Raw genomic sequence first — 25,730 nt, forward strand, 5'->3', positions numbered from 1 at the left:
ATGTGAGACTAGACATTGTCTGGGGTTTTCATGAGGTGAATATTTCAATATTGGTTTTAATTAATGTTTTAAAATAGAAATCTTTAAATAAATGTCTTGACATGTGTGTGAATGTAGCTTGCTTTTACTGACTTTCTTAAATGCCAAATCTTAGCTGGGGCCAAGGACCCTCCTCTGTCAGTGGTGCGCAAGTTTGTCCACTTGTTGGAGCAGAGCGCTCTGGACCTCCAGGAAGAGCAGGAAGTGACGCGGCTTAGGGAAGAAGTGGTCACCAATATTCGCTCCAACCAGCAGATGGAGAAAGACTTGAACCTGATGGACATAAAGATTGGACTTCTGGTGAAGAACAGGATCACGTTGCAGGTTGGCAACCATTGTTTTTATGTGTACAAGGAAACTGTGATGTATGTTGAATGACACAATTTATAGCTTCTGTAATAGTGTCCTGTCTAGTTTAGCTGCTTAACTCATTTTGTGTTTATGTCTTTGAAAAAGGATGTTGTGTCCCATAATAAGAAAATGAAGAACAAAAAAAATAAAGAGAGTAAAGAGGACTTGACTGCAGGAGACAGACTGGGTATCAAGGGTCTAAGTAAAGGCAAAAGAAGGAAACTGGAGGCCTACCAACATCTCTTTTACCTGCTGCAGGTGATGCACAAATATATCTTAACTCCAACTTTCATCTATTTACTCTACTTAAAAGGTTTTATAAGATATTCATACTTATACATACACATTTCCTTTCCTTCCCCTTTAGACCAACCCACACTACCTGGCCAAACTGATCTTCCAGATGCCCCAAAACAAATCCACTAAGTTTATGGACACGGTGGTCTTCACCTTGTACAACTACGCGTCTAACCAGAGAGAGGAGTACTTGCTGCTCAAACTCTTCAAGACGGCTCTGGAAGAGGAAATCAAGTGAGAACTGCAGCTAATCTTAAATCACTATTTTCCTATTGTATTACTGTAAAGGTTACAATGTATTACGAATACACGAGGGACCATACGATCCTAAGAGTTGTTTAGAATTCACAAAACGCATGTGCACCAAGTTTTGTTTGTTGTTTGGCAGACAGTACTGTACCATCCTCCCCATGTGTCTCAGTTCTAAGGTGGACCAGATCCAGGACATTGTGACTGGGAACCCAACGGTCATCAAGATGGTCGTGAGCTTCAACAGAGGTGCCCGTGGCCAGAACACACTCAGGCAACTGCTGGCTCCAGTAGTCAAAGACATTATTGAGGACAAGAGTTTAGGCATCAACACCAACCCAGTGGATGTGTATAAAGCCTGGGTCAACCAGCTGGAGACGGTTACTGGAGAGGCCAGGTGGGTGGAAATACAGTGGGAGAACATATTGCTGACAGGGCGGTTTCCATCGGTATGTCACAAGGTTTGCTATATATGGTCGTTTGGTGTATATGATGTGCCCAGTAGTCAGTTTTGTTGACCTTTGTCATGTTAATTGTTTAGGGTCATTTGTATTGTTTTTATTACAAAAAAATGATTCTCTGCTGAGGGCTTATGGGTAATTTTTCATGTTGTATCCCATTATCTAGAACTCTTATACATTGAGTCACTGCTCATGTTTTCCAAAGCATTTATGTGTAAAGTTTAGTTCTCTTTTTTTTTTACACAGTTAGGACATTGATACCAAAGATGCCTGGCATTGAACATACAGTAGCAAATCTATCAGTGTAAACAGTTCATGGTGCGCTTTAGATATTATTTTGCAGTAATGAAAAAAAAAAGCTGAATTTGTACCCAGTGCGTGAATATTCACAAAAGCCCATAATGAGCGTTACGCGTGCCTAACTGTTGTGTTATTCCTTCAGCAAGCTGCCTTATGAAGTGACTCCCGAGCAGGCCGTGTCCCACGAGGAGGTACGCAACAGGCTGGAAGCCTCCAGTCTGGCGCTGCGGTCGGCCACAGATAAGGTCTTGAAATCCATTGTGTCCTCACTGGATAATATCCCGTAAGTTTCAAGAGCTGTTAAGTGTCAATGTCTGCCTATCCTCTGTATTATCTGTGACAGTACTGCTTGAGCATATGTCAGCATGAGTTTGTTGAATCTTTAGGGGCTTTTTTATATTAATAAGGAGACGTTTGTCATTGAAAGTGTTCTAACAAAGTTATCCAAGACTTGATGGAATTCAGTTTCTTTCTGTTAACAAGGTTGCATAACATAGAGCAGTTACAGTGCGATGCATTGTAACACAACACAAAGCAATTAAATAAATAATACCTTTTGTTTAAATTACAAACTGTAATATGTTTTGAGACTGTGTAAGAGGTGTTTATTCCGCTCTTGATGCTATCATTTGTTATCGTGTTGTACTGGATGGCATTATATTTTAAGCTGCCCCTGTTATTTTGTCCACCCCCAAGTATTTTGCCACATTGTTGTTTCAACAGAAAATACTGTAAGTCAAGGTGCTTTCAAAGTGCAGTTGGATTCTTAAATCATATGTCAAGTTTAGGTGGTGAAAGTCATGGAAAGGAAACAAAAAACTAGTTCTTTGTCTTTACATGATTTAAAATCTGTTTTCATGCTGCTGTTGAGTCTTTTTCTCTCCTATTTCAACAATACAATGAGAGCAATGTGACTAAAATAGGGCGAGACATGCTATGATAATATGCTTTGGTGTGTCATTTGCCATCATTCTGGTTGTTAAGGTTTCAGCTGCATTTTGGGACATGGTCATTAGATAACCATTGCTTTGGAGCAAGCAGTCATCGGGTCAGTTGCTCAAACACAAAAATACAACTCTGCTTTGTGCTTCATCAGCCACACCAATACTCATCTTTTCATTAGTTCTTTAAATTAAAAGAAATGACAAAAACAACTGAAGACTCTATATACCACTAGATGGTGCTATGAATATATGTATACGAATATAGAAAAGCTGAAAGCCATCAATACTTGCCGTCATTAATGCAAATATCCCTGTCATGAGCTTTCTATACCATGTCTCCTGTAGTATGTGAATGCATGTCGCTTTGTGTTTGATGTCCCATCAATGCTTTTTGTTTTGCATGTAGTTATGGTATGAGATACGTAGCAAAAGTTCTGAAGAACAGCCTCCATGAAAAGTTCCCAGATGCTTCAGAGGATGAGCTGATGAAGGTAGAAGCCCTCGGATGTATACGTATATATTTGTTTTTTTATTTACAGCACAGTTTGTTAGATTTCTGTCCACACAGTCCTCTCTGAATCCTTGATTATTGTGAGCATGCTGAGGTGAGTGCAATTTCATTGAGCAAAAGGTGTTAATGATGCCTTCTCTTCTTTTCATGACAGATTGTAGGAAACCTGCTTTACTACCGCTACATGAACCCAGCCATCGTGGCCCCGGATGGCTTCGACATCATCGACATGTCGGCAGGAGGGCAGCTCCACGTAGACCAGCGGCGTAACCTGGGATCTGTGGCCAAGATGCTGCAGCACGCTGCCGCCAATAAGCTGTTTGAGGGCGAGAATGCACATATGACTTCAATGAACAACTACATATCTCAGACGTATGAGAAGTTTAGGTAAGAAAGGAGAGATTAATATGTCCGAAATAATTGAGACTTATAACCACTAACTGCTGCTATTCCTCTCCTTTCAGGGTATTCTTCCAGTCGGCATGTGATGTCCCTGAACCTGAGGAGAAGTTTAATATTGATGAATACTCAGACATGGTGACTTTAAGCAAGCCTATCATCTACATCTCAATAGATGAGGTCATCAATACCCACTCGGTAAACCCAAGCAAAATGACTCTAACGTCCTTTAGACCAGATATGAACTTACCAAACATGCCGTGTTATAAAGTGCGTACGTGCACTGGCTTATGATTCATCATCATTTTAAAAGATTCATTCTTTCTGTCAGTCAGTGTCACGTTTGTAAAGTCACTGTAAAGTATCATTTTCATCTGGCTGTTTTAGTGACTATATTCCTTGTGCTAGTACCGAGTACTGGTATTACATACGTTAGTATTGCTACCACTACCATTACTAGCGTTACTACTGCTAATAACAGCAGTACTACTCAGGAATTCACTCTTTTCTCTCTTCATACCACATTTTGAGAAAATTAAGAATTTGGATCAAATAGTTGAGTGTTTAAATATTCACGACATGTTTCTAAGTCTTAGTAAGTTTCTTGTTGTTAAAGCAACAGCTTTTAGACTTGAAATATCATTTCAGCACCCAGTTGATCGACATTTCCCATACTGCTAAAATCCCAGCGATTGTGGCTCCGTGTTGCCTCCTGTTGTTAGCATGTATTGTTCTTCTACATCACTTGTTTCTCACACAGCCACTTCATTTCTTATATGAATATATATATATATATATATATATATATATATATATATATATATTTAATAGGTAAGGTATTGAATTTTTCAACATTTAGTCGTAGAAGGTAGAGGTTTAACTTGTATACATTTCCAACTCTCTCATGAATGTGTTCCATTGTTTCTCCATGGATACATTTAACAAGGTTCATTCATTAAGTAATAATATTTTTCTGTGATAAGTTATGCAGTAAATATTATTTATTTAGATATACAGGACTAATCACATCTGTATTTGTTCAGCTGCTTTTGGAACATCTGGAGGCCATCTCCCCTGACCACAATGACTTGCTGCATGAGCTGCTGCAGGACCTTGGAGATGTCCCTGATGTAGAGACATTGCTCGGTACTGTCATGCATGCATACATATATCATTTCTTACTTTTAATCACAAGTTGTCTTTAGTGTGTTTACCAGTTTTACACGTTGTGTTCTATTTCAGGTGAAGGAGCGGTAGACCCAAATGACCCGAGCAGAGAGAGCGCTCTGAGCCAGTTGGCAAAGACCGAGATCTCCCTCACCCTAACCAGCAAGAACGAGCTGCTGGACGGAGACGACAAAGACTTGAAGACTCTCATGATAAAGTACGTTTATTGTGAGAGGATGCCGAGACAAACTGCTTCATTCAAAGCCTGTGGATAAGTTTGTCCAAAAGTGCAATTTGATGTTGCAATCACCTGAATTCTTATGTTATGATAATCTATAAGAATCAGGTGCCATGATCCAGATTATGACGTATATTTAAAACCATTACCCTGAATCACACACAGTCCTCAACACAGAGTTGGGGATTAGTAAGGCTGTCTTGTGATGCACTGTACTCAACTCTTCTTGACACAGCGTGTGTTTCTTTGTGGCTATCACTCAGTAGCGTGTCTTTGTTGTCTTTCCTGCTTCTCTATCGTTTCCTGTCAAAGAGGAAGAGGTATGGTGGTCAGGGTTATCTTTCCTATAAACATGTATCCGTTTGGAAACACAGAGAGTTGGTCTCTTTCTTCCTCTTTGGCGTGACGGTTCACGGGGAATGACGGTTCAATTCTGCCGTGAAAACTGCTGCAGTTTGTGGCATCACACATGTTGCATGTCTGGATATGAACAATCCTTTCCCCAACAGGTTTACTGAAGTCAAGTCAGTGAAATTGAGTTTTTTCTGCCATCAGATGACAACAGCTTCATTGTTTGGTTTAGGTGACATTACGTACAACTGAAATGAAATAAACCCGTCGAGCTCTTCATGATTTTCTTATTCTGTGTATCAGGACAAAAAAGCTTATAGTGGCTGTGGTTCGGATTCAACATGGAGAGACCTTACCTGCAATTCTTGAGACCCCGGCTACTGTCTCACAGGTGATGTTTTCTTCCATCTTGTTTTTCGTTACCCATACCGTTTACCCAACAGCCATTTCTTGTGAAATGAGTACATGCACTGATGTTTGTGTTAAGTTCTAACAGCTTTATGCACTTCTTACACGACTTTGCTCTTGAAGGAGTCGGAGCATACTAAGATTGTCGAGCGACGGGCAGTCCAGGACGCTCTGACACCAGAAGGTCTGAAGAGCAGCCCAGCAGTACTGGAGGACAGCCAGCTGCCTCTTGAGCAGAAGAAGAGGAAGATCCTGAGGAACCTCCGGAACCTGGAGCAGGCTGGCGTTCTCACCATCAGTAACAAATACCAGGACCTCGTCAACGACATATCGAAGGTACATAAGCAGCTCTTCATTCGCATAGGACGATGCCTGCCTCCAATGCTACATGTGTTGTTGGGCCTGTTCAGCTTCTGAGATTGTTAAGTGCATTGACAGGACATCCGCTACCAAAGACGCTACAGACAGAGAAGGAAGGCCGAGCTCGTGAAGCTCCAGCAGACACTGACGGCACTCAACTCAAAAACAGCCTTCTACCAGGACCAGATGAACTATTACGATGCGTACATCAAGACCTGCCTGGACAACCTGAATCGGAAGTGAGTTGTACCTTTTTACTTTGCTTAAACCTTTTGTGGATGAAGAGTTTTATAATAAATAATAATCCTGCTTCCTTTGTGGATGGTTTGATGTATGCGACGAGATTTCTTGTGATTTTTACTGATGTGTGTACTGTCTTTTGTTGGTCCAGGAATTCACGCAGATCTATAAAACTGGACAGCAAAGGAGAGAACAAGGGCAGTAAGAAGTGGAAGCCACAGTCTCTGAAGTACACTGCAGCAAGGCTGCACGAGAAAGGAGTGATCCTGGAAATAGAAGGACTTCAGACGAACCAGTGAGTTGAGCTGTGCATCACTTTGGGTTAGATTACAAACATTTACTCCACCTATAGTGACGTTTCTGTTGTTGGGCTGTGACATAGAGAGACTCTTTGATTACAGTGTAGATGACCCAACCAACTTTTTTTTGTGCTGTGTCACTCTTTTTCCTTAATCTCATGTTTTTGCCTCTTTCTCTTCTTTCAGGTTCAAAAATGTCATGTTTGACATTTCGCCCACTGAGGAAGTTGGGGATTTTGAGGTGAAGGCAAAGTTCATGGGAGTTGAGATGGAAAAAGTCCAGCTTCATTTCCAGGTAAACATTTCCCAAGTGCGTCAGAAATTCATGAAATAAAGCAGCTCACTGGTCAACACTAAACCTTGATGACAGATGGTTAAATGTCCACTCATCAGACTCCTAGCAGGAAATATCACAGAAACAAAGCAAACATTTCCCGATGTAGACTACAGCAGTGGACACATTTGTTGTAATTCATTCTCTGTATGCATTTTTGTATCGAGTATGAACAAACATTAGATATATATAGTTTATGAATAAAGGTGTGTATGGAGTAGACCAGGCTGTAAAGTCAGGGCCACAAAGTGTTTGTAAAACAGTTACTGAAAATGTCTTTTAAAGGACGGTATTACAATTATCTAATCTACCAACATGTACAAATCTGCCAAATTAGCACCTCGTCTCTATGAATGAAAAGTTGAAAAGCTTTTTGTGCGTTTGTTTCTGATTGCATCTATTTGTGTTTTGTGTCCAGGACCTCCTTCAGCTGCAGTATGAAGGCGTGTCCGTCATGAAGATGTTTGACAAAGCCAAAGTCAACGTCAATTTACTCATCTTCCTCCTAAACAAAAAATTCTATGGAAAGTGAGGAAGTGAAGAACAAGTGGGAGAAAGCAACAGGAGAGGAAGTGGAACGAGATTGTGCCTTCTGACAGTACTGAGTTTGTTAAACAAAATTGCATTTAGTCAGCAAACATCAGATGGTGCAGGACAGCGTTGTTTCCTTTAATTATAATTTCATGGATCACACATCAATTAAATGTTGTTCATCTAAAGGTTTCCGCGTTGTATTTTTCCATGTGGTAATTGTAAATGTTGTGTATTTTTAAGAATGAAATTAAAATAATAATAATGTTTTGTATGTAACAGCTAGGAAACCCACTGTAAGTGTTACCTTGTACGTTGAACCAACTGTCTATTAGTTCAGAAATGGAGCTCTGGAGCAACTTTCCAGCCTGCATGGCTATACGAAATACTGTAGTTTACCAGTGCCTTTTAATTGGGAAACATGCTTTAATCAACAAAACATCTAAACATTTTAAAAGCTACAACTGATGTATTTTCAGTATATAAGTGATTTATAATGTTCAAACAATGTGCATAATAAATTCCACATGTCTACAGTTATTTGTTTCTTGTGTGTCAGACATATTATCATCTCTCTTTCTCAGTTGTAATATCTGCCAGCCTTCCACTTCTTTGAAGACAAATATTTTCATCTGAAGAACTGGTACACATTGTTTCAGTGTAGTGGGGAGGAGATGTGAGGGGAGGCGGAGTATCATCCACTCTGCAATAACATGTTGGATGCTGGCAGAAAAACACTTCAGTAACTCGTCAGACAAACGGATCATTTCATCCCAGTTGCAGGTGTTAGATTCCTGGAGGACATACAGTGAAGCCATGGTTCACCTGGCGATAGCGTTGTTGGTATTGTTTTCCCTCCAGAGATCAGCACTCTCCTCCCAAAATGGTAAGCAGCTTTCTAAACTATAAACTATTTAAAACTCTATGATAGTTCATAACTGATTATTGTATGATCGTGTATGACTGCAGGCTTGTACTCTGCTGGGTTTTACAAATTACCTGTTGACATTTAGGCTAGTGTATTTGTACCAACCCTCTAATTGAAAGTAAATGTGGCAACTTGTTGCTTCGTCTGAATGACACTGTCGCCCATAATTTCATAAGTCATATATATATCTGCAGTAATTACAGTGGCCACGAGTATCAGAAATGCTGTTTACGCAGGAATGACATTGCTTTCACGTTTCCAACATGCCTGAACAGATTAGTGACGGAGACTGCAAGAATGTGCCAGAGAACCCTAAAACATGATTTTTATTTTTTAGAACTATCGTCGAATAATTTGTAATTTGGTGAGTCTGGTAGTCGACACAGCAGGCCGTGGACAGTGGTGGAAAATAACTCAATAGGCCTATACTTTCTCAAGTACTCCATTACATTTTTGTTGATGGTTAGGTTACTGTTGCTGATAATACTTTATATAGTTTCACAAGTAGACCAAATATTTTTGGGCAGGGCTTTAGTAGTAAAAGTATTTTTACAATGCGGTTTTACATTTTTCACTTAAGGACATTATTTAAATAGTTCTTCCAATATCACTGGTCGTGGAAAATTATGAACGGGTCACTCAATAATCTTTTGAGCGTCTCTCTCTTAAAATGAGATGGTTAATACTGAACTCATTTGAACTCTATCACGTTAAAGATGTGTAGTGCTGCATCATGTATTTGTGAAAAGTCAGAAGTTATGAAAATATTCTTGTCAAGAGACATGTTACCCAAATTATAAAAACAACAGTTTCTCTTATTTCTGGATTTATCTACAAATGCAAAACATAAACTGTCTGTACTGTAGATTATCCAGAGTAACAGACCTTTCACATTCAAAGACATACAAAAAAAACTAATCTGCATAAATACCACTAGAGATGCAAGTGAAAATTGGGTAACTTAACCCTTTAAAAAGTGTGGGTAACAGTGCTGTTTATTATAATATTCCATTTGCACTTCAGTCAGAATGGACTATTGTGCAAAGAATGTGTCACATGAACACTTCTGATTCTGCTCCGTTTCCTTGTGTCTCTTCTAAGGCTCAGCGCTCTTCCCACGGACGTTCGCTGGTCACTTTGAAACAGTCACAGATGAATACATTGACCAGTCCGTGTTGGACAGTTTGAGGGATGACGAGGGGTCTGGCTCCGGGTCGGAGCAGGAGCCGGTGAAAAGACACAGTCCCCACCGCCACCCCAAGAAGCACTATGTTGTCTCGGAGGAAACTAAAGGTTTCCTCCAGGGTCGCCTGGCAACGAGGTTTGTTCCCACCATTTACACCCTCGTCTTCGTCGTCAGTGTGCCCCTCAACCTTGTAGCCGTGGTGATGTTCATGCATCACGTCCGTCCCAGGAAACCGGCGGTGATTTACATGCTGAACCTGGCATGTGCTGACCTGCTGTTCGGCCTGCTCCTTCCCTTCAAGATCGCCTACCATTATCATGGCAACAACTGGATCTACGGCTCCTTCATGTGCAGAGTTGTCACAGCAGCTTTCTACTGCAACATGTATTGCTCAGTCCTGCTCATGACGTGTATCAGCATTGACCGTTTCCTGGCGGTGGTTTACCCCATGAACTCGCTGACGTGGCGCAGCCCTCAGACGGCTTCAGCCGTGTGCGCTGCCATGTGGCTGTTGGCCCTCGGGGGAGTATCCCCTCTCCTCATCTCTGGGCAAACCATGTATTTGTCAGACTTGGGCATCACCACCTGCCATGATGTGCAGGATGTGGAAAAACTACAAGCTTACTATCTTTACTTCTTCCCCATCTACTCCTCCGTCTTCTTCTTCATCCCTCTCGTCTTCACTGCCGTTTGTTATGTCCGTATTATTCAGGCTCTGGCAGCAGCCAATGTGGAGAACCGCTTCAGGAAGACTCGAGCCGTGGTGATGGCTGCGGTCGTGCTGGTGGTGTTTGTGGTCTGCTTCACCCCCACCAACATCATCCTGATGGTTCACTACGTTCAGCTGTCCCACAAGTCCAGTGACAGCTCCTACCAAGCCTACCTGCTCTCTATGTGTGTAGGAAGCCTCAGCTGCTGCTTGGATCCAGTCCTGTATTACTTTGCCTCCTCTCAGTGCCAGAAGCAGGTGGCAGCGCTGCTCGGATGTCGGCGACTGGCACAAGCGAAGAGCATCTCAGGAACACAGAGTACAAGCACCAGCGAGCGGAGTGACAGCAGCAGGTCATGCAAGATGGAGAGCATTCAAACTGACCTGGGGAGCCATTACAGCAGGCTGGTGGCTTAACTCCATGGGATGCTTGCTTCTAAGACACTTTTCAAACCTGTACTTACAGTATAATATATCAGAGTCCATGTATGTAAACAATCTAAATGCTTGGGTTGGATGACAAGAGTGTGTCCAGTGCCTGGTAGTGCTGGACATATGTCCACTTAAATTAGCTTATTGGATAACCAATTAGCTTTTTGTTATTTTGCTATCACAAAATATATCCACCGGTATGATAGTGTTTGATATGTTTGTTTCATGTCACAGAGAGCATATCACAACATGTTCTGCCATTCTTTTCATATTTTTGTTTCGTATTCTTGTTTTCAGTGAATCATAGGATATACACAGTTAATAATAATAGAGTTTTAATCTGAAAGACATTACAAGTTATGTAGTAGCTGCATTATTGTTCGACAAAAATCTGCTATAGGTTTTGATAAGTATACATGTGTATATGTAAAATAAGTAATCAATTGAACTGCACTGGCATTCATAACATATATATATATATAATTCAATCCTAATACAAAACTACATTATACATATTTTGCTTAATACTTATGTTGCTGTATCTCCATCTTTTTGTATTGCTGCTCACTCTGTACTCTCTTTGTCATCGGGGCAGAGCTCTGAAACGAAACATAAAAACAAAAACTTTAAGAGAAGAGAGCAAACATTTCCTCGGCATCATGGAAAATGTTGGCAGCATTTCCATTTCCTCACCATGTGCATTGTACTTCATGCACTTCAAGTTTGCTGAACAAAAAAAAACTGTAATCATATCTCAATTTTGCATTTTACAGTAAAACATCTCCATCTTGTGGCAAGTTGTGTGTGAGTTGCAGTGTCCAGTTAAGCACAGTTTTGTTTTTAGCGACAGTCATTAAAGTTTACTGAAGACTCACTGACCTGTTTTACCATCGTAGCTGTGGAAGTTCTCTGGGAAGCTCAGACACCCGACTTGTTTCCGGAAAATCTCAACATCTTCGGGATCTTTTTTTCCAGTTCTCGCTGGTAGAAAGGCGAGATTTTAAAAGGAGTTACAACATTTGAAACTCTGACCAACTGTGTTTAAACCAATGAGGACTTACTGAACTGCAGGATGTAACGACCGGTGGTGTCCCCATTTCGAAAGGTGTCTGTCCACAGCAGGCACTCAGAGCAAGTCTGAAGAATATGTCCTTTGTGGTCTGAAAGATTTTCTTTCAAAGGGGAAAACAGAGCGACTTACTATTCTGTAACATTATTTATATGGAGTTAGCTGTGGTGGATATACTATGCTCGTATAAATCCTGATGATAGCACGCTATAGAAATAAGCTGCTTCATCTCATATGTTACTTACTACGAAATGTGGTGGCAATGCCCGAGACTGTTGCATTTACCTCCCCAGAGATACACCGATCGCTGAGAAACAAGAACATGCAGTGACAGCATTTTGTTTTGAACGTGCTGTTTGAAAAGGCTAACCATTAGAGTATTGTGCTAGAAACAATATTTAAGGATGATTCTGCCCAACATATTTAATGAACTAAATCACCAAACTTACAAACAGTTATCTCCCCAACGTAACGTCACAACTTGACTGTCAGAAGTGGGAGACAAGTCTATCCAGGAGCTTTTCAGAGACTCCAGTGCCTTGTGGTAGGGCTTGGGGTCACCAGCTCCCATCACATACACCCATTTTCCAAAAACCTTTACATAAAAAGTCAAGATGCATAATAACTATATTAAAAATATCTGAGTGTACTTATTGGAGATATGCTTTTTAAAATAAAATCACATATCTTTGGGATAAATAAGATGGAGAAAACCTACCAGTTTGGGGTCGTCTGGTATAAAAGGTCTGACCAGGTCCGTACAGTCGGGTGCAGATGCAGCACTGAGGGAAGTGAGAGCCAACAGAAACACAGCAGCAGGCAGAGCCATGATCAGACAGAGAAGAGGGTGAGATGCAAAGAGGGAGAGTCGGCAGCACTGCAGAGGATGTCGCTGAAGCTGCAACAGAAAACCTCTAACGCTGATTCATTTTCCCTCTCGGTTTTCAAACAAAAAAAAAAGTAATCGTGCAAGTGCTAATAATGGGGAGGAGGGGGTTTCCAGTAAAGGTAACTACCATGCAGATTTCTTTAGTGCAGCGTTGAATGGCCAGCTCAACAGTCCTCTGTTGCCTGTAGCGTTGCCCCTGAATGAACTCAGGCAAAGTGCCAAGGCTTGTCTCTGACTGCTGAGACATTTAAAAAGGCCCCGAGGCGGCTTTTCTTCAGTTGAATGAAGGTTATTTCTCTGTGGGTCTGAGTGGACTCCTTGTGGCGACAGTTTAAAAAAGTTTGACGTCGCCTTTCTCCCCCTACCAGAGACGTTACCCAGCAACAGTCTTTGTTGAAGTTTCTGGGAACGGTGGTGCATTTGGGAAGAGGTGTAGAAGTTCTGTTGGAGCGTTTATTCTTCATTCTATGGATTAATAGAGTGTCAGGCATCTTCTAATGTATTTGGAAACCATCAAAGAAATAATGGAGCTCAGAAACCAAAGACTTTTCCTGAATAACGGTAGAAATAAATGACTGGAACACAACACAGAGGGAGACGGAAAGCTGTTTTATTTACTTCACACAACCAGTTGGAAATAGTTATAGTTACTATAATAGTTACTATTCACAGATTTGTTAAATTGATTTGAACGAGGCATTTAAGTGGATTTTTCCATCATTACCGTTTCTGCCAGAATTTGCTTAAACTATTCATATATCACATTTCTTAAACTAAATTATGACCGGTCAAACAGCATAGCAGGCAGAGACACAGTCATTAGACTACACATAACCACAGATCTAACATGACATTACGCCAACAGGCCTTGAACTCACTGCTGCTGCTGAAACCAGCTGTAACAGGACTAATGAAAAGATACTCCACAGCGCATGCACTATTACAACATTACAACACTATTAGGTAATGTTCAACTGGATGCGTTTGGGTGGGTGCATGCTGTTCAAAGGGCTAAGACATCTCTTTGCTCTGCTTTACTTTGCAGCAGGCGCAACATCGGTTTTATTATTCTCTGTATTCTCGGCAGCAGGTGAAGCAGGGGCCCTGTCATCTGGACACAGATCTGAAATAGGAGAACATCATTGATTGGGAAAGAAGGGGGCATGAAGATAATGTGCTTTGATGATTTTATTTGGTATGAAATACAGAGCACAATTGACAGCTGACCTGTTCCTCCAAAGTGGTACTCTGGGAGGAATTTAAGACACTCGGCCTGCTTCTTGAAGGTTTCTAACTCGGATGGCTCCAAAGTGCCGTTACGTGCTTTAAAAGAGAAGCCGGAGGAATAAAACAGGGAGGGTGAGAGGTGGGGGGGAATAAAGAGAAGCCAGGGGAAAGAGGACAGAAATAAGAAACAATTGACCAAAATATTTTCACATAAATATTTTTTATCAAGTTCTTTTGAGGGGGAAAGATTGCCTTACTAAAGAGGAAAAGGTATCGTCCCTTTGCCTTGCCGTCGGGGAGGTGGGTGGTGTCTTCGGACAGGAGGCAGTCGGGGCAGGTCTCATAGTACTTCCCATCATGATATGAAGTGTGACCATTGATATTAACTGTGACACATTAGAAAAACAAGGCTGCATCACCCGCATACAATTACACGGCATAGAAAGAGCAGTGATGAGTCAGGGTGTAACAGAAAGATATCGATAGAGATAGTTACAAGTGGTGTGACTGGTCATCTCTGAGATGGTGGCATTGGCTAACCCCTGCAGGCATTTCTCGTCATTTCTGTAATAGTAAAAACAAAACAAGATAAAGGAGCAACAATCCACATCTACACCTTTGAATATACACTCCTAGCCATTGCCATTTGTATGTGAGCGAAAATGGAACATGACAATATGTCTGCAGTGTCCTTACAGGCGGTCGGACCAGTAGATGGACATGACTCCGCTGTCTGAGGAAGCCGACAGTTCCACCCAGGAGCTGTTCACCGTCTCCAGGTCGTTCTTCAGGCCGGGCTGGTCCCACGACCCCACATGGAGCACCCACTTCCCGTAGATCTGACAGAAACACAGAGGCAAGACATCCACACAACTCACTCACATGAGTGTAAAGAAAAAAAAAAAGGTTTTTGAAGAGACAGAGATATCATTCCTTTATTTTGTCAGTTTATTTCTCATATTGTTGAGATTGAAAGTTTACTCCCTTGGCAACTGGATGTGTGGGTTTGTTTGCAATATGATCAAAATCTCATAAACAACTTACTGGACCTTGTGGATAGATTGTTTTATAAATGACTTCATATTGGTTTATTTCCTTGGATAAAAGACTTTCGTTTATCTGCTAAGAATTGCAATTTAATTAAAAATGGAAATTTCTACTAAACATCTAAAGTTCTTTGCTTAAGGCACATCATGTCACAGTTCTTTTTCTGTTGAGAGCTACATAGCCTTGATAAACAAGACATATCAATATGCACGAGACATTGGATATACTTGAGCTGTACTAATGTAAAACGATAAACAAAGATAATATATAAAACAGATTGGCTTGTGCACAAGTACTTCTATGCTTAAGAGTGATACAATGAATGACCAATTGTGTTAAGAGCCTTAGTTCATTTTAAACACCATGTAGCACATTTTAATCTTTACACAAGTTATATTAACACACAGTGCTGTGCTACAAAGCCTCCTCACATATGACCTCAGCTCATAACAAATTATTGCTGATACTCACAGGGCTGTGGCTGTCCAGTACCAGAGGCTTAACCAGCTCTTTGCAGTCCGGTTCAGATGCAGCACCCAGGGAGGTGAGAGCCAGCAGCGCTATAACCAGCTGTGCATCCATGACTCGAGACAGCAGGCAGCCAGAGAGGAGCACTAATGTCAGGGATCCTGCCAGCTAGAGCCTCCTCAAAACAACCAGGGGAAGTGTTCTGATGGTGTGTTCTGATGGTGTGTTCTGATGGTGTTCTGATGGTGCGTGTGTGTGTGTGTGTGTGTGTGTGTGTGTGTGTGGGGGGGGGGCTGCCCCCCCCCCCACACACACACACACCATCATTTTTCACATCAAGTCAGCAAGGGCTTAACCTAGTTATCCCATTGCATAACAGCCAGCTGGCAGAGTCTGAATAGCAAGACCCCTGCATCTTTCAATGTGTGAACACCCCCCAGCACAGAGTCACACACAGGCACAAAGACAGAAACAATAAAAAGAAAGACACACACACAAGCACACACACACACACACTCTCTCACACACACACACAGACACACTTGTTGTTGAATGTTGAAATGTTGAAAACGTTACAAATACCTTCTAGAACTATACCTTTGTTTAATAAGTCGTTGAACACACACAAGATGGTCATTGACGTCAAATAGCTTTTTGTTTCCTCTGGGAATGTGAGAGCTTACATAAGATGTTCTCCCTTTTTTTGTAGATTGAAGGAATCATTACTAATAGTGATTAAAAAAAGACGTCATGTGTTAAGTCACAGTTTAAGAAAATACTTAATGTGCTTCCTGTGAAACACCAGGGCCATTCAGGAACATTTCACTTGTATAATATTGTGCTTGGTAAGCACACTACTTACCAGATGTTGATCAGCTGGACAGCGCCATCTAAAAAACCTTTGAACTGTTTAGTGTTTGTCTGCAAAATGCCGTCGTGAATATTGGGTAATAAATCACCAATTACAATTCAAGGCCACATATCTAGACGGTTTGATCTGTAAAACAGGGACGGTTCTGTCAAACAATGTGGAATGTGTTCTAGCAGTTGGGTATGTGGGTATACTTTGGCTCTTTGGTAAAGATCTGCGTTAAACCTTCAAAAATACAGTGAGGGGAGGTTATGTAACACATACATGCAGTACTGTATATTCCATTATGTTATTACCATCTATCGCTTCCTCTTGGGAAAAAGCGCTGCAAACGTTTCTCACAGCCATGTAAACGTGTTGCTTTCCGTCCTTCAAGGGGCTCTCCAACAAGAAAAGACTAGTGTTGAGGTAGAACAAGAGTTGCATTAATGAGGCAGTCAGCCTGTCCACAGCCCTGCTTAGTACTTACATCTTTGACTCCCATAACAAGCATTTTATTTACAGTCTATAACAACTGCTTTGAGTCATAAAAGCTCTCACTGGAGGCTATAGCGGTGTTGGCCATTAATGCCAAGAGCCAGAAAGTACAAACAGATAGAAGCACCGAGAGGTGTTCAGGGGATCAGATAATCATATTTCATATGCTTTTGTATTTTTACAATTACATGTAGACTTTACCTTTTATACCTTTGTGTAACTTTGGTACTATGTCTACATGTCTCACCTATGGAAGTATGCATGTATGGGCAAGGAGGCTCCCTCTCTAGCTGGAGCTGTCTTGTACCCTTCGTCACTCTGAGGCTGAGACCAGCCACCCTACGAAGGAAGCTTATTTCGGCCGCTTGTATCCCCGATCTCATATTATGTAATATGTGTTCGCGATGTTGCGTGGCAGACTGAGTTGTACCTTTGTCCTTCTTTGGAATTGACCAACACGTTGGTCAACTATAAATGGACTTGTGCCCTTATTGATATCTTCTTTAAAGATAACAGAATCTCTCTTTCATATGCAAACATGTTTTTTTTTATTGAGCTTTATATCCATGAAAGAAAAAGGCATTCAAGTGGTATCCATCATGATTTATGATTCTGACATTCAGTGTGGAATTAGTGTATTCAGTTCTCTTTAACACGGCAATCTAGCATGATTATTAACTTCAACAAGCTCAGTAGCTATTTGCTTTCAGGCAGCGACAAACTTAAAAAAGCTCTCTCTCTCTCTTGTCTCACATTGACTCCCCATGCAGAATGGAAAACATGTGTTCCCTTCACATCTATCAAGACATCTGTGATACACACAAGTGGTAGTGGGAGTTTAAACACATCTAAGAGAGCATACTTGAATTAAATTTGGCTCGTAGAGTAACTTCCGTTCTCTATTGTTCTTCCTCCTTTACATCCGTGGCAGCCGCCCTCTCGTCAGGACACATGTCTGAAACAGAAGAAGGGAATCAATTTGATAAGTGCCTGAATAAATTATTCATACACTACTCCTTAGTGTTGTCCGTTTAGTTGTGAATCAGCATCTCACCTGTGGTTCCTGCAAAGTGGAACTCTGATGGGAAGTTGAGGCACGCAGCCTGTTTCTTGAAAACTTCCAGATAAGAGTCATCCGTTTTCCCAGTCCTTGCTGCAGGGCAGTGGGAGTGGGGGGGGGGGGTTAATGTTAACAAATTTGAAAATTTGAGATGAAAATTACTTTTTACAGAAAAGCTGACAGTTACAGACAGCTGTGAACTCACTGAAGAGGTAGAGGTTTCTGCCATTACTGCCTCCCGCTTTAATCATTGTGTCTGTCCAGAGCATGCAGCCAGGGCAGGCCACCAGGTGCTTCCCAATATGCTCATGATCAGAGGCGTTAAAGTGAACTGTTAGACATAAACACAAGATTAAAACATTGTTACGTATTTTAACTGTGGATTAAAGCACATATGATAATAGGTTTCATCATTTACTTACATGTCACCTTGGTGGAGTTTCCAGTGAAGGTGGAGTTAATGGCTCCAGTATGACATTTTCCATCCCTAGTAAGGAGAGGTAAACGTAATGAAGATTTAAAACTGGAGTAAGTCTCACCAGCTATACCTTCTGCATTGATTGCCTTAAAAATATTAACATTCATTTTCAAAAGATGATCAACAGTTACATTCTGTCTCCCCAGCGAAGGGTCATATCATTGCTATCAGGTATGGGTGAGATTTCGATCCATGAGCTGTTCAGAGTTCTAAGCTCCTCCAGGTACTCTTCCTTGTCTGATGTTCCGACATGGAATATCCATTTTCCAGCAACCTAGACACAGATGTGCAGAAACAAATTTGTACTCAAAGAAGAACTCTTAATTAAGAGATTTTGGAGCTCTCAAACCCCAGATGTTCATGAACACATCACCAAAAAAAGGAAACAACAATAACAAGTTATAATTAGGTGAGGTTAAATCATACAAAACCACCAGTGTGGTCTTTTAAAGCAAAGAAAACTTGAATCTGCTGGATGTAAATGCTGAGGGGAACGCACCTGTTTTCGATCCTCCAGAGGTTTAAGCAGCTCTTCACAGTCTGGATCGGATGCTGCAGTCAGATAGGAGAGAGCCAGCAAAGCTAAACCAAACTTAACAGACATGATTAGACGTCAAAATCACAGCCAACTGGACACCACAGCAGAAAAAGAACAACTGTTTTCCTGCAGGAAGGCCACCCCGAAGACTAGCAGAGAGGAAGTTAAATATACATTGGGCTGTGGGGGTGTGCGTGGGATGAGACAATTTTGGGGAGTGAACGACAGTAAACAGAGGGATTGTGTAATGAATAGTTCAAATGCGTCTTTGAAGAGACCAAAGGGTAAATGCAATGTTTAAATTGCTCAGACTCCCTGGGTGCACACCTTACAATACTATTGAAGTACACAAAGGATAATAATAATAATAATAATAATTTTATTTATATAGCACCTTCAAAAACAGAGTTTACAAAGTGCTTGAGGCCAAACAAAGCATCACAACTAAGGTAAGAGTTAAACCCGGATAAAACATTACAGTAGATGAAATGAAAAAAAACCAAAAAACAATTGATAAATAAATAAATAAATAAATAAAAGTTAGTAAAATAATTTAATAAAATCAACAAATAAAATAAAGCAGTAAAGCGACGACATTACTTAAAAGCCAGTCTGTAAAAACAGGTTTTAAGAAGTGATTAAAAAGAGATCGCTGATTCTGCGAGCCTCATCTCCTCAGGCTATTCCATAACTTTATGTTTTACTTTTCTTGAATGCTTTTTTTGCTTTACTATACAATGACTTTTTTCAACATACAAATCACTGACTTTTTTACTTTTATCAACCTACTATACTATGACTTTTTTAAATACTATACGATAACGTTTTTAATGATTTTCTTTGACATACTAAACCATGAGTTTTTTCAGCATTTTGTAAGACGGCTTTTTCATGATTTTTTTCATTATACTACACTATGAGATTTTTTGACTCATTATACTACCTTTTTTAAGAAAAACTATACCGTCACATTTTTCTACATACTATAATATGACTTTTTTGACATACTACACTATTAAAATGTCATGTTGTCATGCTATTCTGTGACATTTTGAGTTACTATACTAACATTGTATCATTTCTTTTAACAAACTATATTTCTATATTTATATTTGACAGATAATATACATATATATATATATATATATATATATATATATATATATATATATATATATATATATTTTATGGCATGCTTTATTGTTTTTTCCTTTGCAGACTGTACGATGACATTTGTTCATGTATTCCTGTGACATTCTGGCTATGACTATGGATTTTCATGCTTTTTATGGTATGCTATATTATTATTGTCTATGGCATACTATACTGTGACATTTGACTTTGGCTCAGTGGTAGAGCAGGGTCGTCCTTCAATCACAGGATCGGTGGTTCGATCCCCGGGTCCGCTAGTCCATTTCGAAATGTCCTCGGGCAACGCACTTAACCCCAAGTTGCTCCTGTAGCTGTGCCTATGTTGTGTGAATGTTGTATGAATGTTAGTTAGTCAGGTGGCGCCCTGCCCTCAGTATATGAATGGGTATCAATGGGTGAATGATGACATCTAGTGTTAAAGCACTTTGAGTGGTCGGAAGACTAGAAAAGCGTTATACAAGTACAGTCCATTTGCCATTTACTATTACATTTTCAAAAGACTATTTAAAAATTATGACAAACTATACTATGACATTCTGATGACATACTTTGTTTAATGACAAACTATACTACTTCATTTGGTATATTTACTTTGCATACTATATACTACCTTACTATGACTATTTTATGCCAAACTATTATTATTTTACTATTATAACATACTATACTATGATATTTGTATGAAATACTAAACTTTACTTTAACTTAAAAAAGATCATGGCATACTACACTATTCCATTTTGTATAACATTTTTTGGCTTACTATCTACGACTATCTACGACTTTTTATACTTTTGGCATACTATACTAAGACATTTTTATGGCATACAATACAATGACTTTTTCACTACATTTTTTATTACATAGTATACCATTACATTTTAAGGCATTTTTATTGCATACTAAAGTGATTTTTTCATGACTTCTACGACTAAAAAACTTTTACTACTAAGGTTACTACAATAGCTACTACAAGAACTGATACTGCTATAGTAAGAATTATTACTAATACTAGTACAACTAATACAACACCTACTTTTACTAGTTGATTTGATAGTTAACAAATGTGAGTTCCATGCGCTCCAATGCTATGACTTTGGTAAAAGACCAAACGCGGGGGTAATTAGCCACTGTAAAAACTATCAATATACATTCACAAATCTTCAAATCACTGCGTAAACTGATATGCATTTACTAGCATATTCCCACCTCCTAAAATGAGATAACTGTTTACAAGAGCAACATTACAATACTGTATTTATGAAGTTGGTAATGTGAAGCAATGACAGAAATAGTAGACTGAGTTGATCAGTTGATCCACATCCAGCAGTGCCAAAGCTAGGTGTTACATATCATTTTCTACAATTCTACAACTTATTAATGTTAATATTCACTAATCTTAAGACTCTGTAGAAAATACTCTATTCAATAAATATTTTTTATACCTCACTCTGTTCTGTATAGGTCTACGGCTTCTTAGACTAACTGATGTAGCAAACTGTTATAATGGAGGGATGATTGCAGTGGCAGCACTGTGGTGTCAGGTGCAACCGTGTGTCATCGGCAAATGGTTTACATGGCTCACAGGTCAGGTAGGAGGGCCCCTTGGCAGAATTTAGCTTCGGGCCTCAGGGAGGTCAGGGCGTGCCCTGGATGTTTACAAAGTCATACCAATATTCTAACATGACCTTATTATGAATATTCGTAAAGTTACGTTAGCTATCTTAATATAGACATGTAAGACATCACTCACATTATTATTATTTTTTTTAAATGTCTGTTGTCATTCTTCCTGTAGTTTGTGGGGGAGTTGGAAGGGGACTGGGAGCTGTTTCCGCGTCGTCCTAGTGTGTGCAGTCCCCACAACACAGACAGCAGCTTGAACTGTTCTCACAAATGAAGAGAGCGGACACTTTGACTAAGGGAAGAGAAGCTTTATACTAGCATATTCAAAACCCATGAAATACTTCTCTGTGTATTTACAAAAACATAATACAAGATTAAAAAAGAGAAAATTAACATCACAAATGGAGTCCCACATACTGCCACAAAACAGAAAACATGTTCCAATTTACAAATGCATCTTCTTGTACTCCCAATTATGGCTTCAATCTAACACAAAAACGAAATAAAATACCTCTGTTCAGCTGTGATGGTGCATCATCAGTCCATCTCACTCTTTGCAATAGTTCTCTCCAGATTTTCTTTAAATAATAATAATATCAAATACACGTACAAGACAGAGGAGCTACATTTGTGAGCTGTACACTTTGCAGTAAGGAATAGGAGAGGACAATGTTCACAGGCATATCAACCTTTTCTACACGATGATAATACATCTTGGGCAGTGAAAAGAAATGTAAAACATTAATTAAAAACAAGCATATTTTTGCTTTCTGTACCAACCGACCTTTCACATCACAATGAGATCACAGTTTATCCGGATGGCAATTAAGTATGAGTGAGCAAAGTGACTTCATAAGTTTGTGTCTTACAGTTACCACTCTTACTGTTCATCGGTCTTTGTTTTCTCTCTCTCGTGAACATCTTATGTCCAGAGAATGTGGGCCGTTGTATCAATTTTGCAACTGTGACTCCAAATATGTAAAATGATAAATCACTTGGATAAATGTTTAGATGAGATGAGGCCTCAGCAACAAAAAAACAACATTACAAATCATATGACAACATGCGCAGGTTCAGTGCCCCCTCTTGTTTGATAACCTAGTCACATTAAAGAAATCTTGTACAGTGGGACCGTTGTGCAGATCCTCTTTCCCAGTGTTATCCTCACTGATCTCTCAGCAGCCAGCAAAGGGACTGATTTAAAGTGAGACTATGCAACTTTTGAAAGTTAAAACACATTCTTCCTCTCCAAAACAGTACGTTAAATTCACAAGTACTAAAACTCCCTATTGGTCAACTCAGCACACTACGGCCTTACCAACAAAAGTTACATAGTTTTGCTTTAAGCATGAAACAAACCTCTTTTTTGCTACCATTCAATGTGACTTTATTCAAAATAAAGACAAATATTTCAGGTTGTGTGGAGGCCTTTCTGCAAATCACCATTAAAGAGCTGACTTTGAAGGGATATCATTTTCCACATTTGTGGCTGAGTTTGGGAATTTAAAATAAAAAACAACCCATTGTATAAAACACGAAACACAATGTTAGCGGTTGGAAAGATTTAGAGGACACAAACGTTGAAAAGAACCTCCTGGTATGATTGTGATGTCTCTCCAAGTCTCTTTTCATAATTTCAAGAAAAGACAAAAGATGTAAAGATATTACATGTGACAACCAGTTAGATTAATATATATATATATATATATATATATATATATATATATATGCAAAAGGAAGACACACTGTCTGTGACTGGAGCGGGTGCACAGTCCCATACACACTGTTTGCAAATATACAAAGAGTTCTCCTCCAGGTTGTTTCAATTTGGTTGCTTTGTACAGTCTCATAGTTGCAGAGGAAGAACTGATGAATGTAGCAGAGTCAACACTTTGAACGGGAGAAGCAATAGGAGAGAAGAGACGTGGGCAGAAACAATGGAGGGTTGGGGGGGATAGTAAGAGGACAGGGCCTAGGGCAAATGTCCTAACTAGGCAGGTGGTGTTGGTGGTGGAGGAAGAGTCAGTGGCCTAGATGACATCACATCCCGTCCGTCTCTCTGCTCTTTACTGATCCAGGTTACGGGGCGACTGAACCAAACCTGCTTCCAGAGACTTCACACGCTCATCGTCATGTTCGGAGAATACTGCAAAGATAAGATGGGGAGAAAAAACAACGTTTGAGTTTGTGTGTACGAGCATTTTTCACAGTTTTACAATATCCTTGATTAGAAATCTAATTAGAAAAAGAAAAAGAACAGCTCAACATTATTATGTTAGGTATTAGGTATTGAGTTTTGAGATCGGTCTAATCTTCACATATGATAGACGACAATCGACTTACACTTTCATTCTGAAAAGGGTTAAGGAAGTTTCCTCCCATCTCTCCATCCTCCCTGGGGGTCCCGGGCTGGTTACTCATACTTAGGTTACCAGGAGAGTTCTTTTAAAAACGTACGTAAAACAAAGCTTATTAGTAATTGTGTGCTATTAAAGCTACAAAAATCAGACATGCAGTGCAATTGCATACATTTGAAGGTAGATAAATATCTTCTTTTACCTTGGGGAGACTGTCCATATCACCTGACCCTGAGAGAGGTAACACAAGTATGAAAACAAGTAACCATTATCAAAAGAATGCTTGTTTTGCTGAAAATTACTTGACAAATTAGGGAAAACTATAACCAGAGATTCAGTGTCAATGTAGCACATACTGTACACGCTACTTGTTCCTGTACCTAATGATCCATTCATGTGATGGGGCTCCATTCCAGCCATTCCCCCTAATGGACCGTCACCACCTGAACCCATAGGGAACTGAGGAGAACATACACAGCAGACAATGATATACCTGTAGCACAGTAGTGGGCCGTCAGGGCCAGCAAGGCCTTCTCTGCTGGCCTAGACTGAATCACAAAGTTATAGCTATTTTATAATTTAATAACTTTTCATAAATACACTACATGTATTCTAAATATTTTTCCTAATAGCTTATTTTCTCATTGCACAGCTACTGTCTTCCTCAGTTGCTCTGCTTCCAGTGCAGCTGGTTTTAAGGAGAGATTTTATCCAATCAGAGCTTTTATCCAATCAGATTTTGCCCCTATGTTGTCTCCAAGTAAAAAAATCCACCTTCAGAATTACAAGTGAATCTCTTTTCAGTTTAAGTAAATGACGGCGATATTGTTCATAGTCTTCAACCAATCAGATCTTTAGTTTGACATGTTGGGCGTATTCTTTGACGTGCCAGAGCCTGCTAGCTGGCCTACAAGTACGTCACACTGTTGTGAAACTAGCAGAGGAGTAGTAAGTAGTTAGAGTTCAAGTTTAGAGATATGTAAGAAGTCTTTATGTGGCATTACATTTTTAGCATTTTGGCATGTTTGGCGGTGACAATCCCAAAATCGACTGCCTCTGTCGAGCGGACATTTTCAGCCTTCAAATGCAACAAAACGTATTCAAGAAGTACAACTGGGGAGGCTCGACTGTCATCACTGGCGTCCATGAATGGAGAAGGACTTCTTACTGGAACTGAACCGCACGGATGTACTGAACAACGGTGTCATTGAACTCTTTGTAATCAAAGAAAGGAGGATGGACTTTGTCTTTAAGTGAACAGCAGCTTTGGTAAGTAATGTGCTTTTGTCGTTTTTTTGATATGGTTAATATTGTTCCCTTTGATGTGAATAATATTTGAATGGTGCCCTCGAGTGTGTGGCAGAATGCGTGCGTTAGCGCCGCAGTTTTGCTGGAATGTGCAGAGGCCTGTTAAATCGTGTTATTTGGGGTTTATGTTACTCTACCTGCTTCTGACTGGTTCTTGTGAGTTTGTTCTTGTCATTGTGTTAATTACATTGATTTTGACTATATGCATTGCCTGTTAATGACGAAGCATCCCGTCATGCAGGCGTCATAATGAGGTTATTAGGAGGTGGTTCAAATGTAGTAGGACAGCACTGAAGGCCCAGGTATAAAATACACAGCCCGGCACTGCTGTAACATAACTAAAACAATGTTTTGATGTCAAAGAACTATTACAGCCATACATAAATTCTACAACCATGTGCACTTAAGTACACTCAGACACAATGATAT

At 40.0% G+C, this 25,730-nt stretch overlaps 3 protein-coding genes and 1 long non-coding RNA gene across 9 annotated transcripts in view; 2 read left to right on the forward strand and 2 right to left on the reverse strand.

Moving 5' to 3' along the window:
• The window catches only part of iqgap2 (IQ motif containing GTPase activating protein 2), a 30,421-nt gene extending 22,402 nt beyond the window's left edge, over positions 1-8,019 (forward strand). For all 5 annotated transcript variants that reach the window (XM_076098799.1, XM_076098801.1, XM_076098798.1 and 2 more), the window contains 16 exons: positions 155-363; positions 496-648; positions 758-921; positions 1,109-1,333; positions 1,840-1,980; positions 3,048-3,132; positions 3,307-3,539; positions 3,617-3,749; positions 4,595-4,697; positions 4,794-4,935; positions 5,611-5,698; positions 5,839-6,051; positions 6,154-6,314; positions 6,467-6,610; positions 6,801-6,909; positions 7,367-8,019. In XM_076098799.1, coding sequence (XP_075954914.1) covers positions 155-363; positions 496-648; positions 758-921; positions 1,109-1,333; positions 1,840-1,980; positions 3,048-3,132; positions 3,307-3,539; positions 3,617-3,749; positions 4,595-4,697; positions 4,794-4,935; positions 5,611-5,698; positions 5,839-6,051; positions 6,154-6,314; positions 6,467-6,610; positions 6,801-6,909; positions 7,367-7,480 — 2,417 coding nt within the window. In that variant the 3' untranslated portion in view covers positions 7,481-8,019. The remainder of the gene's footprint in view (positions 1-154; positions 364-495; positions 649-757; positions 922-1,108; positions 1,334-1,839; positions 1,981-3,047; positions 3,133-3,306; positions 3,540-3,616; positions 3,750-4,594; positions 4,698-4,793; positions 4,936-5,610; positions 5,699-5,838; positions 6,052-6,153; positions 6,315-6,466; positions 6,611-6,800; positions 6,910-7,366) is intronic.
• A 138-nt stretch (positions 8,020-8,157) lies between these two features.
• f2r (coagulation factor II (thrombin) receptor) lies at positions 8,158-11,608 on the forward strand. Its single transcript, XM_076099324.1, has 2 exons — positions 8,158-8,365; positions 9,509-11,608. Exons 1-2 carry the CDS (start codon positions 8,200-8,202, stop codon positions 10,717-10,719), a joined length of 1,377 nt encoding a protein of 458 aa, XP_075955439.1. The 5' UTR covers positions 8,158-8,199; the 3' UTR covers positions 10,720-11,608.
• Positions 11,609-13,296: 1,688 nt separating this feature from the next.
• LOC142957470 (uncharacterized) lies at positions 13,297-14,377 on the reverse strand. The gene is made up of 3 exons (XR_012956136.1): positions 14,177-14,377; positions 13,920-14,015; positions 13,297-13,815 (listed from the first exon to the last, which is right to left on the reverse strand). It is a non-coding gene; the product is annotated as an uncharacterized LOC142957470 (long non-coding RNA).
• A 7,552-nt stretch (positions 14,378-21,929) lies between these two features.
• LOC142957471 (single-stranded DNA-binding protein 2) overlaps positions 21,930-25,730 on the reverse strand; it is a 47,645-nt gene continuing 43,844 nt past the window's right edge. For both annotated transcript variants that reach the window (XM_076099325.1, XM_076099326.1), the window contains 4 exons: positions 24,374-24,452; positions 24,196-24,224; positions 23,980-24,078; positions 21,930-23,782 (listed from right to left, as the gene is read on the reverse strand). In XM_076099325.1, coding sequence (XP_075955440.1) covers positions 23,753-23,782; positions 23,980-24,078; positions 24,196-24,224; positions 24,374-24,452 — 237 coding nt within the window. In that variant the 3' untranslated portion in view covers positions 21,930-23,752. The remainder of the gene's footprint in view (positions 23,783-23,979; positions 24,079-24,195; positions 24,225-24,373; positions 24,453-25,730) is intronic.

The sequence above is a fragment of the Anarhichas minor genome, unplaced genomic scaffold (genome assembly GCF_050575085.1).
Source record: "Anarhichas minor isolate MPS153535 unplaced genomic scaffold, ASM5057508v1 ptg000025l, whole genome shotgun sequence".
Lineage (NCBI taxonomy): Eukaryota > Metazoa > Chordata > Actinopteri > Perciformes > Anarhichadidae > Anarhichas > Anarhichas minor.

Bases quoted from the DNA above. Each gene is read 5' to 3' on its own strand.
- f2r (XM_076099324.1), top strand. From the start codon at position 8,200: ATGCTGGCAGAAAAACACTTCAGTAACTCGTCAGACAAACGGATCATT. The intron at 8,366-9,508 runs GTAAGCAGCTTT...GTCTCTTCTAAG, and splicing joins AGCACTCTCCTCCCAAAATG to GCTCAGCGCTCTTCCCACGG.